The 14347-nt window shown below is 38.8% G+C and overlaps 1 protein-coding gene across 1 annotated transcript; it reads right to left on the reverse strand.

Annotated features, from left to right (window-relative positions):
* Positions 1-1245: 1245 nt before the first annotated feature.
* Positions 1246-1781, reverse strand: LOC116112933 (putative calcium-transporting ATPase 13, plasma membrane-type). The gene is made up of 2 exons (XM_031399061.1): positions 1644-1781; positions 1246-1541 (listed from the first exon to the last, which is right to left on the reverse strand). Exons 1-2 carry the CDS (start codon positions 1779-1781, stop codon positions 1254-1256), a joined length of 426 nt encoding a protein of 141 aa, XP_031254921.1. The 3' UTR covers positions 1246-1253.
* Positions 1782-14347: the final 12566 nt, after the last annotated feature.

Consider the following 14347-nt stretch of genomic DNA (forward strand, 5'->3'; position numbering starts at 1 on the left):
TACACCGTTATACAGTGTTAGAGAACGGATTTTCTTAACAAAATATAACGGTGGGCGGGAAAGTGTCGTTTTGAAACTTAATGGGAGGGAAAAGTCATTTCCCCAAACCTTGGGTGGGAATCAGTATTTCTCCCTTTAAAAAACAACTTAAAATGGTGTTTGGATTGATTCATTTGAACTCAATCAATTTGGACCTAAGCCCAAAATGAGCCCAAAAACTGATTTCGATATTGCATGGAATTCTTTGTCCGTACAAACTTGTGTGATTAAGAGTCAAGATCATATTAATAATATTGAAATGCAGGAAATTAATTATAATCTTTTTTTATAAAAGTAATTATATATATAAATGCGAGATTTGAGATGAATTTGAGTTTGACAAATATAGCCTAATTTGGGTAAACTTAAAATTGGAGACCCCATCTTCTACCTTAGATTAACAGTATTTAAAAAAAAAAATAGTATCAATGGTTTTTATATATTCAAAAATATTAGTAAGAATTTATAAATATGTTTATTATATTATACTCTAGATATGAAATCTCATAATATCTTTTATTTCTAAAGTTGTCAGTTATAAAAACACTAAAAAAATTAACATAAACATCTTATTTTATTCAAGTTCTAATAATTTCTTGGTCATATGATCAGTTTTTTTATTTAAACAATGTAATTCTGAATAGTTTTTCCAAATATAAAACATAGAAAAGAAAAAAGAAATCAAATGGAGTTGTATTTTGTATAAGTCTAGAAGGATATAAGATTTGAAAATTAATAATGCCGTAAAGAAGAAATATTAAGTTGCTTTAGAACCAAAATTCCTAGAAATCCAACCTAAACAGCCCAAGGATTGAACATGTTCATCGGTTTGGCCATATTTCACACATTCTATTAATTAAACCACTCCTGAACTCCAACATAGACATTAGACAGAAAGCTTTATTTAAATGGAACATGGTTGTAAGTTGTCTTTTCTGTTCCTATTTATTCAGAAATTTGTCAACTGGAGATTGATGAACCCATGGTTTCATGAAACTACTGTCGCTGGGCAGTCAAAAGAACCCCACACATGAAAAGTCTTTTTGGAGCTACTTGACTGAAACATCAACAGAGTTTAACAGTAAATTATGAGCAAGAGAAGAAATTTCCATTAAAAGAAAGTACAAATACTTCTTATTTATTAAGAGAAGAACTGTTCTACTATCTTTTTTTTTTTTGTCAATTCTACTATCTTACGGTTTCCAATGAACTGTTCAAGTTGCAGGTGCTCCTCGCCTGAAAAAGAAGAGAAACTGTTTTCCAGAAACTGTAATCCACTTCACAAGCCAACCGATCAACCAAGACATGGAAGCAATGCCAACACAGGCACCCCATTGTACCCAATTCAGCCTCTTGGTGTTTGCAAACCTGTTGAGAAACTCCACCATCAACACTTGCAGAATTAGTGTTGCCCCAACTATCCCAACGAAGAGTTTGTTCTTGTGCAACCCCTTGAATATGTTCTTCTTCTCCAGGTTCCTTGCATTGAACTCATTGAAGATCTGGCAGAAGACAAATGTATTGAATATGAGGGTGTTCTTCAACTTCTCATTCACATTAAAGATGGAGCTTCCCTTGAACTGCAGAATCAGTAGCACACTTACTTGATACAATGCTTGAGCGGTGAGGTTCCTCCACATGACATTGGTTATAAGTGGTTCGGTTCGACCCACTGGTGGTTTGATCATAAGTTGGTTGGTGGGTCTTTCAGTAGCCAATGCTAAAGCTCCCAAGGTGTCCATGATTAGATGAACCCACAAAGGTGAACCGCATAGTGGACATCACCAGAAGAAACTGCTGCAATAAAATTGATGCAAGGGCTGCAACCTCACTGTAGCTGAAATGAAGAACTTGAATGTTGTTGTAGACCACACCTTCCCCACTTCAAAACTGTCACGACCAGAGGAAAAGTTTAGCCAAGATGATTATGTCTGAGCTCTCCTTTGCCACTTCAGTGCCTGGATCCACATGGAGAGACGAATATCAGCTTCGTTTAGAAGCAGGGCATCATTGTCTCATCTCGGTAACAGCTACCACTGGATTTTTGCTTCAAGCATGTACCATCAAAAGCTTGTCCGAAGGTGATGACCGCTTGCCATTACACTGATTTTTATCAATTTTTCATTCTCTCTTCAGGTGAGTAATTCCTGAATGAAAACCTTCGACGACAGCTTCGATATTTCAAATCTTTACGAGGACGAATTATTCCACATTCAATAGATAGAGCTCTTGCGGGGGATGTTGTATCCAGTGATATTTGACATTCACTCCAGCTCTTGCAGGATCTAAAGCTGTACCCACACCTGACGACATGGACCTTCAAACAACGGCCTTACCCAGGATAGGTCAATGACAGGATTCTTCAGCTTTCATGACTTTTCCCATTTTCTTCTGCAACTTTTGTGTGAGCAAGGCAATGCATCGAGGCTCTTAGCTGCCATACCCTTAATTAATGTCTCAATTGTGCATTCGTCGTCCATACAATGACGTTCATCGTACGCTTCGTCATAATAATAGAGAAAATATGGGCCAGATATCTCGGCAGCTCCCTTCCAGCAGTTGTGGAAAGCCTTTCGTTGATCTCCTCATCAAGACACCACTTCTCTTTTCTCTGAAATTGAAGGCTTTACAGGAGTATATGACAATTTGCTTTGACTCATCCATGATATTTCCAAGTCTGACACAGCCAAGAGATGTATTGCTTTCTCAGTGGACTACCAGAAATTCGGAGTGAGCAGGAATTTGATGGTAAACAGTACCAAATTGTGTTTGAACAACCCCATCGGCAGCAACTCATTAACGTTAGTGCCATATCAAAATCCTTCATCGCTTCTTTTCCAAGCCCAAAACTCGTTACTTTCATTTACATTAAAGTGAGGGGTGCCTGTTTTGTCCGTGACAGATTGTGGTGGCCGAGCCCATGTTTCACAAAGCAGAGAGTGTTCTCACCAACGCCGTTATTTTTTCAAAAGCCACCACATTCATAGAATAAGCCAGAGTGAGGGAACAGCCAGAGGCAAACCTTCAGGAATCGCACCACACTACCAGATTGTTACTGCTGCAGACAAATAATACGAACAACGCATCATTATATCATCAAATTTCGCCTTGCCGCCGGTGAATTTGGTTTCATTTTCATCTGTGGTATTTCTGTAAAGTAAAGAATCAATAAAACAAGAAGGACCATTAAGCCAAGCCAATCCAGCTTTCCGATATAGGAAGTCAGGCTTGTGAGGCGAACTTGCAGGGGAGTCGCCGCATTCCAAGTCACGGATGATAGAACTCATCTCTCTCCCATGCCGATTTTATACTGACAGATGATGAAGCATAGAACCATAACCATCTGGACCTTCGTCGTGCCAGAAAAGCAAGAAAGGATTCTTGCGGCATTGATCTAAACATGGTCACTTTCACCCGTTAAGCTAGATTCATCCACTTCAAGGAGTGACCATTCAAGACAACCCATCAGCAGGAACTGATCACCAATCTTCAAGTCACACAACATCACCACTACAACTCAAAGATTTGACACGGCTTGGCACGCCTGCCATCGCGTACTACTTCAAACTTTTAGTCACCACTTCATTTGAAAGCTTTTTCAAAGGTCGAGTTGCCTTAGAAGGTTACTCACAGCAAACACCAAATGTACCTAGAACCAAAGCAAAAAATTATGCTTCCTCCATCATAAGCACTTCTTTCCAACGTGTTGTTGATAACAAAGGCCAGAGAAAGTTATAGCACACATAGAAGTATATAATAGGTGGATCTTTGAATGCCTTCATAAACGAAACGTGAAGAAAGAAACTTTTTTGCAAGCGCTTTTCATAACTGTTTGAACCAAACATATTTGTCTATGTTAAAAGCTTAGCATCAGTACCTTCAAGACCATCTTCTAATCGGTTCGAGAATTTGAGCAACTGGTTCACGCCTCCAAGATACTCAAAGATCCAAGCTATTCTCTCTGACCCGCGGAGAGTAGGTTTGATCAATATGAGAAAGCCGCGCCATCATCCGACGTCTATGTGTTATTGACATGGATAGCAACATAGAGAGGGAACGAAAGATGTTTCGTCCTTTCCGGAGCTTTTCTTGACAAGAAACAGAGCTGGTGAAACATATTGCCGCAAAAGCCAATCGCATCTTCTACTGTTGACGTTTTGCCAACGCCAGAGGGCTCTCTTCATGTTTAGACAAGTCAAGTCCACTGGAATTTACGCGCCTCAAAGACATGTTAAAAGGAGAACAGTCTGAGGATCACTAAAGATAAAAACGAAAATGGCCTGAGCCTGAATAGAGTCAAGATGCAACTTAATGCACAAAGAAAGTTTGGGAATTTTTATTATTTTTTTTTGCCTTGTGTAGTAGGAAAACTGCAAAAAACAGTCTTTTTGAGTTGAAAAAATGAGTAATATGAAGAAGAAGCTTCCTGGCCGTGACAGTGAGGAAGAATCATTCGTTGAGAGACAATATAACAGATTTGCTTGTGATGTGATTTTCTTGGTCTTTGCTACTCTCCTTCTGGAAAACTGGCTTTGAACGAATCTGCGTGTAATACTGATAAAATCCGTATCTTATACTTTTGATCAATTTTATTTTTTTTAGGTACCTCCAAAATACGGTCAAAGTTCTTTTACTTCTCTGAATCCATGTAGTTGGTTTATAGTACAATTCTTTTGAAATAGAGAAATATCTACTTAACAAAACTTACAGTTAATAAATTTGCGGATAAAAGATATTAGTTTCTTTAGATACTTTAAAACTCTGATTCAAATTTAAATTTCTTATTACTTTATCTCAATTTAATTTACTCATTTAATAGTGTGATAATTTGTACCAAAATTAAACCACGCTAATGGATGTATATTGTTGGAAACAAAGTCAGGTTCAGGTATTATAGAGGAAATTTCGAGGCAAAAATCACAATTGAGGAGGCCGTTATTATCACGTTTTAAATGAGCATTATGATTAATTGACTATTGAATTGCCAAACCGTTGTAAATTCCCTGGAAATTAATTATTTTAAATATACGTTAGTGTTCAGTTTCCTGGTGTTGCTTAAATAAATTTTGACCGTCAAACCAATCTCTAAACCTATCTATGAAGATACTGTATGTTATTTTTGTTTGCTTATACTTAAACTTATATATTCTATTCTGTACAAACATCATCATGCCAATTAAAATTAAATCATTGTGCTGACTGCAAAGACAGGCATTAAAAGTGCTTGTATTATTTAGGCGTATTCCTCACTGAGAAGATTATTGATTTGAATTTTGCGGATACGTGTGGAAAGTAGAGTCTTGAAAATGATGTATAAAGAAAATTACTTATAATATCGATGCGTTTTTGGCTTATTATTTTATCCATATTTTGAATCATATTCTTCAATATTGTTTGACACGTTATTCCCAAAATATTAGTCTATTTTTTAATTACTCCTAGACTCCATAAGTTTATTAATTTCATTAAATAGTCCCCAAAAAAAGTTTTAAAAACTAACAGAAACACCCCTATCCACAATACTTGCTAGATTCTAACAACCATCGCCACGTGGGTGGTAGCCGAAATTGTCACAACATCACACGACCACTGATAATGGCTGGTAATGGCCAGATCTAGCCGTCAACGATGACCAAAGAAATAGATGGTCGGCGTCGACTGTCAACGACGGCAAATTTGGCCATCGTTGACAGACAACGATGGCCAAAGTTCGGCTTTTACGGCCGTCGAAGGCCAATCCAGCCTTAGATTGACCTTTTCGGCCAGATCTGTGGTGGATATGGCCAGTAAAAGGCCATATCGAATCGAATGCCGCTAGATCGATCGGATTTGTAGTTATCCAATTTTTCGGCCAGATTCGACGGTGGTGGCCGGAATCTGGCACTTTGGGTGTTAGGGGTGTTTTGTCATTTTACAATTTTTAATATATTGGGGGATTTATTAAATAGCAAAACCTTGGGGGCTTTTTTTATAAAATTTTAAATTTTATCTGTAAATACTCCCCTATTTAACTATCCTACTATTCCCCAAAATTCTACCCAAAATAAATAAAGCAAACGCACTTGATAGAATAATCTGCTAAGATACAGGCAGTATGGCACCACCATAAGAAAACTGCATTGCATGTGTAAGCTTCCTCCAATATCGGACATGGATACCAATATAAAGTGCCTCTATCGACTCAATGGACCATCGCAATTTCTTTGATCGCTTTCTCAATAAAAGATCAAAAAAGCAAAACCCAATGTCTCAAATTCCTTTATGTTTGTGTGTGATGATATTAACCAATAATACTATGCTTTCTAAAATTTATCTCAAAGTTTCATATGGGAAGTGAAATATCATATTATGGTATTGAAATGTAAATATAATAAGGATGATACATCAAAATGATGGTAAGCAATGCTATATGATAATACATCATTTGGGATGTGAAATATAAGATAAGTATTTGAGATGAGTAGTACAACTACAGCACAAAATATAACTTATCATACATGCCTATATAGAATTTTTTTTAAATAGAAAATACTTAAAAGCTCTTTTAATAACACATTTATTAATATATTTTCTATGAAATATATCCAGTTTTTTTATTAAAAAAAAATTATAGAACAAAAATATTCTATGAAGTAATTTTCACCTTTTTAATATTTCAATTTTATTATTTAAATTGCCTTCCCTCAGATAAATCTGGCTCCATCACCGGAGACTCTGACTCAAAGCTGCATGCATTAGGCTTCCCGACTGGCTATTCTAAGAGTTTTAACTTAAAATATAGGACAATTAAACATAATTCTACTTAAACATTTATAATTGAGAAAGTATTTAGTAAGTCATTACTTTGAATTCAAGAATCTTTTATACATATTTTCAGTTATATATACATGTTGTTTCGCATAACAAAGGTACCTAGCAGTTTTTGTTTATTTTTTAATTTGAAAATAAAGAAAAAAAAATTAAACAACTCTATCATATAAAATAATTTTTAAATCCATCACCAATATTATATAAATTGAACATCCTCACCTTGGGTTGAAAGATTAGATATAAAACTGGCAACATGATTAAGCAAAGAAATAGTCAAGTAAATAGCAGACAACAAACTTGATTATATAATCATTATTGGGTAATCTGATAGTAAAAAAGTAAATAAAGATATAAGTTGTGATCAGTGGAACTCATACTGATAATAGTTCTAGACTTAAGAGATTAGTTGAAGTATTCAAGCTAGCCTGAACATCCCAATTATAAAAAATTTAAAAAAAAAAACTTGATTATATATTCATAAATTTTGTAGAACCATTAAATAATGTTGTGTTCCGAGTTGTGGAACAAAGCAAACCTAGCTATCGTGTCATCGACCTAAACATTGAAAATTCCATCTCCATGGCATAGATAACCCACTCACAAGTTAATACTCTCATGCAATAAAGAACCATAACTTAAAAATTCTTTTACCAAATTCTGCAGGTTGCCTATGCACAGCTGCACCAAGCTCTAGTTTGTAATAATAAAGTGAGATTAATTATTTATATATGATAATGAACAACATGAAATTATATAATATATACCCAAACTGACTTGACGAGCAACCCATTCTCGGGAAAAACACAACCTCTACATACACCTAGGAGCACCCCTTCCTGCATATCAATACAAGACCCAAGTAGGGGGTCAGATCCATATATTTCTTGGTGCTTTTTGTTAGAGCCAAAATTGTCTTGGACTTGACGAGACCACAACGAAATAAAACATGTCACCGGCCAAGGCTCAACCAATATTCCAATTGGGCTTACGTTTAAATCACCTTACGAACTACCCACTCTATGAGTGGGGATATCCTATAAGTTAAGCTAAATTGGGTTTCAGCCCATTAGCCTGCAACAGTCTATAAATAGGAAATCAGAAATCTCATCTATTCCTTCTTCTGCTAAGATTCCAAATCTTACTCAAACTATTAAATTTGATCTGATAAAGTCAAGAAATTATATCTCTTTCATAATAGGGATTATCTCCCAAAACAGGACTTAGTGTCTACTAAGATTCTAAATCTTATTTAAAATATTAAACTTAATCTGATAAGGTCAAGAATCATATCTCTTTCAGATAGGGATTATCTCCCAAAATAGGACTTATTGTCCTACTAAGATTCGAAATATATTTAAACTATTAAACTTAATCTGATAAGGCAAGAAATCATATTTTTCTTCTGATAGGGATTATCTCCCAAAAAAGAGGAGCTCAATGTCCTACTAGGATTGAACCCTTGGGTCACTATAAAAACAGAGGCTTGCCGCTTTTATATAAGGGGCAATCTCCATAGTCACATCTAGACTACTCAAAACCATCTATTTGCTCTAAAGTTCTTGCTCCCAAGAACACGATGCCTCGCCTAGTCCTAGCTTCGGACAAGACTCCTGGTAATTCATCATCCTTAATCTTATTAATAATCTTTTCAGCCTTGTTGACTTGAGCGTCGGAGTGCCTTCGGCAAACACCACCCCAGTGTTTTCGGAAGCTTCACACTTGCCCTTTCATGTGTGCAGGTCTATAGATTTGTAGTGGCCTCAACTCACGAGATCAGACCTTATTTTCATGACGGTAGATTTTTTGCATCTACATCTCCTGAGTGGCGAGCTGCTGTGCAGTCCTATATCCAATTCTACTATCTTTTTTGGTTGAAGAATTAGTAGCTTATCACACCGTTCAATTAGCATACCATTCGTTATATAAACCTCTTTCATTTTATTGTTTGCTGGATACATTAGGGCTATAGGTGATGGAGCGTTTGCGTCTTATCTAGGAGGGGCGCTTGAAATTGTTCCTATTGGGTCGTGCGTGGCAATATATATATAATATAATATATATATATTTCACAAGGGATACAAAATACCAAAATATATCTCAAATCTAGGGGTGTGCAAAAGAACTGGTCAAAAATAGTGGCGAGTAACTAGGGTCTCGGCTTTGGTTCTATCTGAAACAGCCCTCACAAGGTCGGTTTCGATTCCAAAAATTGGAACTAGTATGGTGCAGTTTCAGTTTCAATTCCGGTTCCACTACTATCGGAACTGAGAACCAAAACTGGAACCAAGATCCATACCAAAGCAAAGCAAATACATTACCCACATGTCTACTCAAATTAGAACCTAGCTATGCTTGTGTCATGTTCTGGTTAATTAGGTTATTATTTTTTTATTTTTTTTGTAAAAAGAAGAAACAGAGGACCAAATTAAAACCTAGATTTGCTTGTGTTATGTTCTAGGGTTATTTATTATTTTGTTTAAAGAGAAGAACAAAGGGGAGAGAGAAGCAAAGGAAAGAGAAAGAAGAAAATAGAAAAGGAAGAGTGAAAAAAAGAAGAAAGAGATGGAACAGAGAAATGAGAGAAGAAAAGGGAGGGAGAGAGAAAGTCACCAGCCGGCAACTCTGTCTTTGTGAAAAAAGACGTGAGAAAAGAGAAAAGGGAAGAAATGAAGAGAAAAAAGGAAAAAAAAAGAGTACATGAAATAATAAAAATTTAACTTTTTATTCCAAAAAGACCATATGCACATAGATTAGAGTTTTAGATATTATTCCTTTTTTTTTTTTTTTTTTTTTTTGATTCTTTCCTTCTATTCACCTTCTCTTGTGCCTCTCTTCTCTTTCCTTCTCTTTCTTTTTCTTTCTTTCTCTTCTCTTCTCTTTCCTCTTCCTCTTCCTCTTTCTCTTTCTCTTCTTCAACGATTTCTTTCTCCTCCTCCTACTAAGCACAAAATTTGTTAATCCAATTGAAGATTTTTCATAGAAATGGGGTATTTTAATTCCAGTAATGACGTGATCTTAGTAAAGCATTTAATTAGGAGTTTTTTCCCTATATTTGTAGTTGTACTTGAATTTGACATATGAAGACAAATTTGATGATGGTAATGTCTAATTTTTACCAAAATCACCACAAATGTAAAATTTTTGAATTGTGGGTGCCCAGAACTGACTTTCAGGTTCCAATTCTAGCATTTAGGAACCAAAACTGATCGGTTGTCGGTTTTGGTTCTGATTACAGTTCCAAACATAGGAACCAACCAGTTCCAGTATTCCGATTCTGGTTCCAAACTCAAGAACTGGCTGGTTCTATTCGATTTCATGAGATTTGGGCTGTTAGGACCAAAAAATGTCTAGGTAGGTAGGCCCGAAGACGAAGAACATTCAACAAAGTAAAAGCTCGGCCCAATTCCAATGAGGCCCAACTCGAACTTCCAGCAAATGAGGCCGTCTGGCGCTCTCCCTAGTCCTCACCATCTGATCCAGGCCTTCTGATATAGGACACTTATGACTTCGATAACGTGGAAACCACAGTCACCTACGAACGACAGTACTAGTTGAACTCTATTAAGGAAGTCAAGGGCTATCCCAATTCGTCTAAGGTCCGTATCCTAGGCATACTGGGACTCCCTTTCCTACGGAGATAGGGGAGTCAAAGGCTCCACTCTTTGAGAAGACCACGACTACAAGGACTCCCGGTCCTACCAGGATTTGAAGAGCTTGTAGTCGCTATTTAAGCAGAGGCCAGCCCTCTCACAAAGGACAGAGACATTACACCTTCAGACCCTAGAGTTCCCACTTGAGAACTTCGCATTACAGCCGTAGTCACAGTCCCCGACTAGACTTCCGATAACTTTTTCTCTCCCTAACCCTTACTAAACTAGTCTCACTCAGCCTTGCTGACTTAAGCGTCGGAGTGCCTATGGCAAATACCACCCTGGTGTTTTTCGTCTGCTTCATGCTTGTTTTCTTACGTATGCAGGTGCAACAGATTGCTAGTGGCCTCAACCTCACGGGATCAGTCCCTCTTTCTGTAACTATAGATTTTTGCATCTATAGTTTGGCGCCTACCATAAGGCCTTGACAATCATTCATCCACAAACGACTTGCAACATGAGAGGAGGCATAGAACTCCCTCTGATTGACATCAAAGTTCCATCACAATAAGAAATTTTTTTCTTCTGCACTTTTCTTCATTTGTTTTGTTCATTCACATATCATATTATATTTGTTCAACATGAAACAAAATATTTTGAAGCATTAAGAATCGTCTTCCTTGTTTATTATTTGTTCATGCACTGCTTTAAACCTTTGAGCACCTGATACACATCTCTCCTCCCTCGTTAAATTTATTAGGCTGTGCCTGACATTAGAGAAGCTATTGGAAGCTGAGATCAAACTAGTGACGCCCGCTCGGCAGAGTCTCCACCAGTAGACGGCCCGTCATTGAAGTAGAATTTTTACGGCTTTCCTCTGTGTGTGTGTGAGGAAGGCTGTTAGGGCCAAAAATCGTCTTGAGCCTGACGAGACTCAATAACATAATAAACATGTCACGGCCCAAGGCCTCAGCCTAATCCTGATTGGGCCTACGCTTAAAATCACCTTGTGAACTACCCACTCTATGAGTTGAACTATCCTATAAGTTAAGCTAAACTGGGTTTCGGCCCATTAGCCTGCAACAGTCCATAAATAGGAAATCATAATCATATTCTATTTCCTCTTTTGCTGAGATTCCTATTCTTACTCAAACTATTAAACTTAATCTGATAAAGTCAAGAAATCATATTTCTTTCTTGATAGGGATTATCTCCCAAAAGAGGACTCAGTGTCCTATTAGGATTCCAACCCCTTGGGTTCACTATAAAAACAGAGGCTTGCCTTCTCATTGAGGGGAATCTCCCATAGTCAATCTACACTACTCAAAACCATCTATTTGCTCCTAAAGTTCTTGCTCCCAAGAACCCGACGCCTTCGCCGTGGTCCTAGCTTCCAACAAGACTCCTGGTAATTCTTCATCTCCTTAATTCTTATCAAATAATCTCTTTCAGCCTTGCTGACTTGAGCGTTGGACTACCTATGGCAAACACCACCCCAATGTTTTCTGGAAGCTTCACACTTGTCCTTTCATGTGTGCAGGTCTAGCGGATTGTCAGTGGCCTCAACCTCGGGGATCAGACCCTGTTTTCATGACAGTAAATTTTTTGCATCAACAGTTTGGCGCCCACGGTGTGGACTCTGGCAGTCATTTGTCTCATAAACCCTGCTATGTGAAGAAACTCTCCATGGCTGACAATTCTGATAACACTAATCTTGGCCTCGAGGCCAAACTGGAAGCTCTGACCGCCCTCATGCAACAGCACTTAGACAAGGTGGCTACACTGGAAGTTGAGAACACTGCCATTCGGACCAAAAATGCCTCCATTAGGGTCGAGAACCAATCTTTAAAAGAGAAGGTAAGTCGGTTTTATGATCTTGAGCTTCTGCCTTGTCAGGTACAACCCAATCGGTTTCACGCCTCGGTTCCGTCTATGCAACCTCTCTAGACTCTAGAGCGTGGACCTGCAATCTCGGATACGAGGTCACACTAGCTATGTTTGTCATTAGTTAATGATTCAACCCTGACTGATAGGGAACGAGGGCCGCCGATAGAGCCACTCTCGGTCGATTCGCTTCAGGCATGAGATCAAGGAATCCAAGTGATAGAAAGCCCACAACAAGAACCACTCATCCTCACCATCCCATCCCACCTTCAGTCAGTCATCCCTACCCAAACTCCATATGGCACGGCTCATCCTCGTAGGTCGAGTGGTCCCCTACTCCTTCAAACTACCCCGCTCGAGTCCATTCATCCCAATGGGCCAAACGAATCCCAAATAACACCCCTTACAATCCATGTGGGGCAAAACACCTGATCAGTCACGAGGGGAGTCATCCAACCAGAGGGAATGAATGGGGATCGAAGCTACCAAGCAGCGCATAACGGAGTAATCCGTCAGACTACACCATGCGGATTGATCCACCAAAACGCATCAGGCGCAAATCGCGCAGCCAACCAAGTTAACCAAGACGACCTAGTGGTATCCGCATCTCTCATAGAGTAGATATTAGCCAAGAGACTGGCCGACACAGAGGCAGTGATAAGGCACATACTCGGAATGTCAATCCTAACAAAAAAGAGACAACCTCACTGCTATATTGATTCACCCTTTGTAGACGTAATCATACTAGTTGAGATACCACATAAGTTCACCATCCTCAACATGAAGCCTTATGATGGCACAACTGACCCAGATGACTACATAACCTCCTATAAGCAGCGGATGTTTGCTGTGTCGATACCCCGAACATTGAGGGAAGCTTGCATGTGTAAAAGCTTTGGTTCAAGCCTCTCTGGCCAACCTCTTCAGTGGTACACTAACCTCCCAAACTGTTCAATCAACTCATTCGTCCAGCTCACCGACACCTTCGTTGAACAATTCACCAACAGTAAAAAGCTCGAGAAACTATTGGCCGATTTGTACAAAGTCCATCAGAAGAGGGGGGAGCCGCTGAGAGAATACATCAGCAGGTTCTACAAAGAAAAAATCTTTATCCCCTCCTGTAACCCAGAGACGGTAGTAGACGCCTTCAGAAAGGGTCTCCTTTCGGATAGAGAATTATACAAAGACCTGACGAAGCTCGGTTGCATCACGATAAAAGACGCCTCAACTAGAGCTGTAATTCAAATAAGGTGGGAGGAAGATGAAATGAATTGAATGAGGCATGCCAAGTACGATGACAGTCCCCAATGGCAAAACGATAGAAGGTCAAAGTCCAGATCGGTTGAGCCCCGTTACCAATCCCCTCCACACAATCTGAACAAGGTTAAGAGACCATATGACCGCCCGCCAATTAAAACTGACAACAGACCATCTGGGTCAAGCCAATACAAAGTTTCGGAGTACAACCTCAATGTCAAACCAGCCCAAGTCATGGCAATCATGAAAGGAATGGGACCTAGCGTTAAATGGCTGAACAAGCTGAATCTCAAAGCAAGGAGGGACACGACCAAGTGGTGTGAATTCCATGACGACCATAGTCATAACACCGCACGCATTGGCCTATAGTTGGAAGTCGTCACGCTATTAAAGAGAGGACATCTCCGAGATCTGTTGACGGATAAAGGGAAGAATACAATCAACCAAAAAAGCTCGAAGGAAGCATCTCTCCCTCCCCCTCCATACGAGAACCTACACCAAAAGGTTTCTGCTCCATTATCTCTAGGGGGTCAGAGATCAGTAGGGTAAGCCACTCCTCAGCCAAGCGCTACACCCGAGTCAACCATCACCTAGAAGTCCAATCCATCCATCCACCCTTCTGGCTACACACCAACCAGGTAATCCAGTTCGAAGATGACGAGCTAGTCACCCTAGCTGCCCCATATCATAAAGCTCTAGTCATCTCCCTCCAGATCATAAACATCCTGGTCAAGAGAGTATTCATAGACGGGGGATCCTCGGCAAAC

This window comes from Pistacia vera, unplaced genomic scaffold (assembly GCF_008641045.1).
Source record: "Pistacia vera cultivar Batoury unplaced genomic scaffold, PisVer_v2 Contig671, whole genome shotgun sequence".
In the NCBI taxonomy this organism is placed as follows: domain Eukaryota; kingdom Viridiplantae; phylum Streptophyta; class Magnoliopsida; order Sapindales; family Anacardiaceae; genus Pistacia; species Pistacia vera.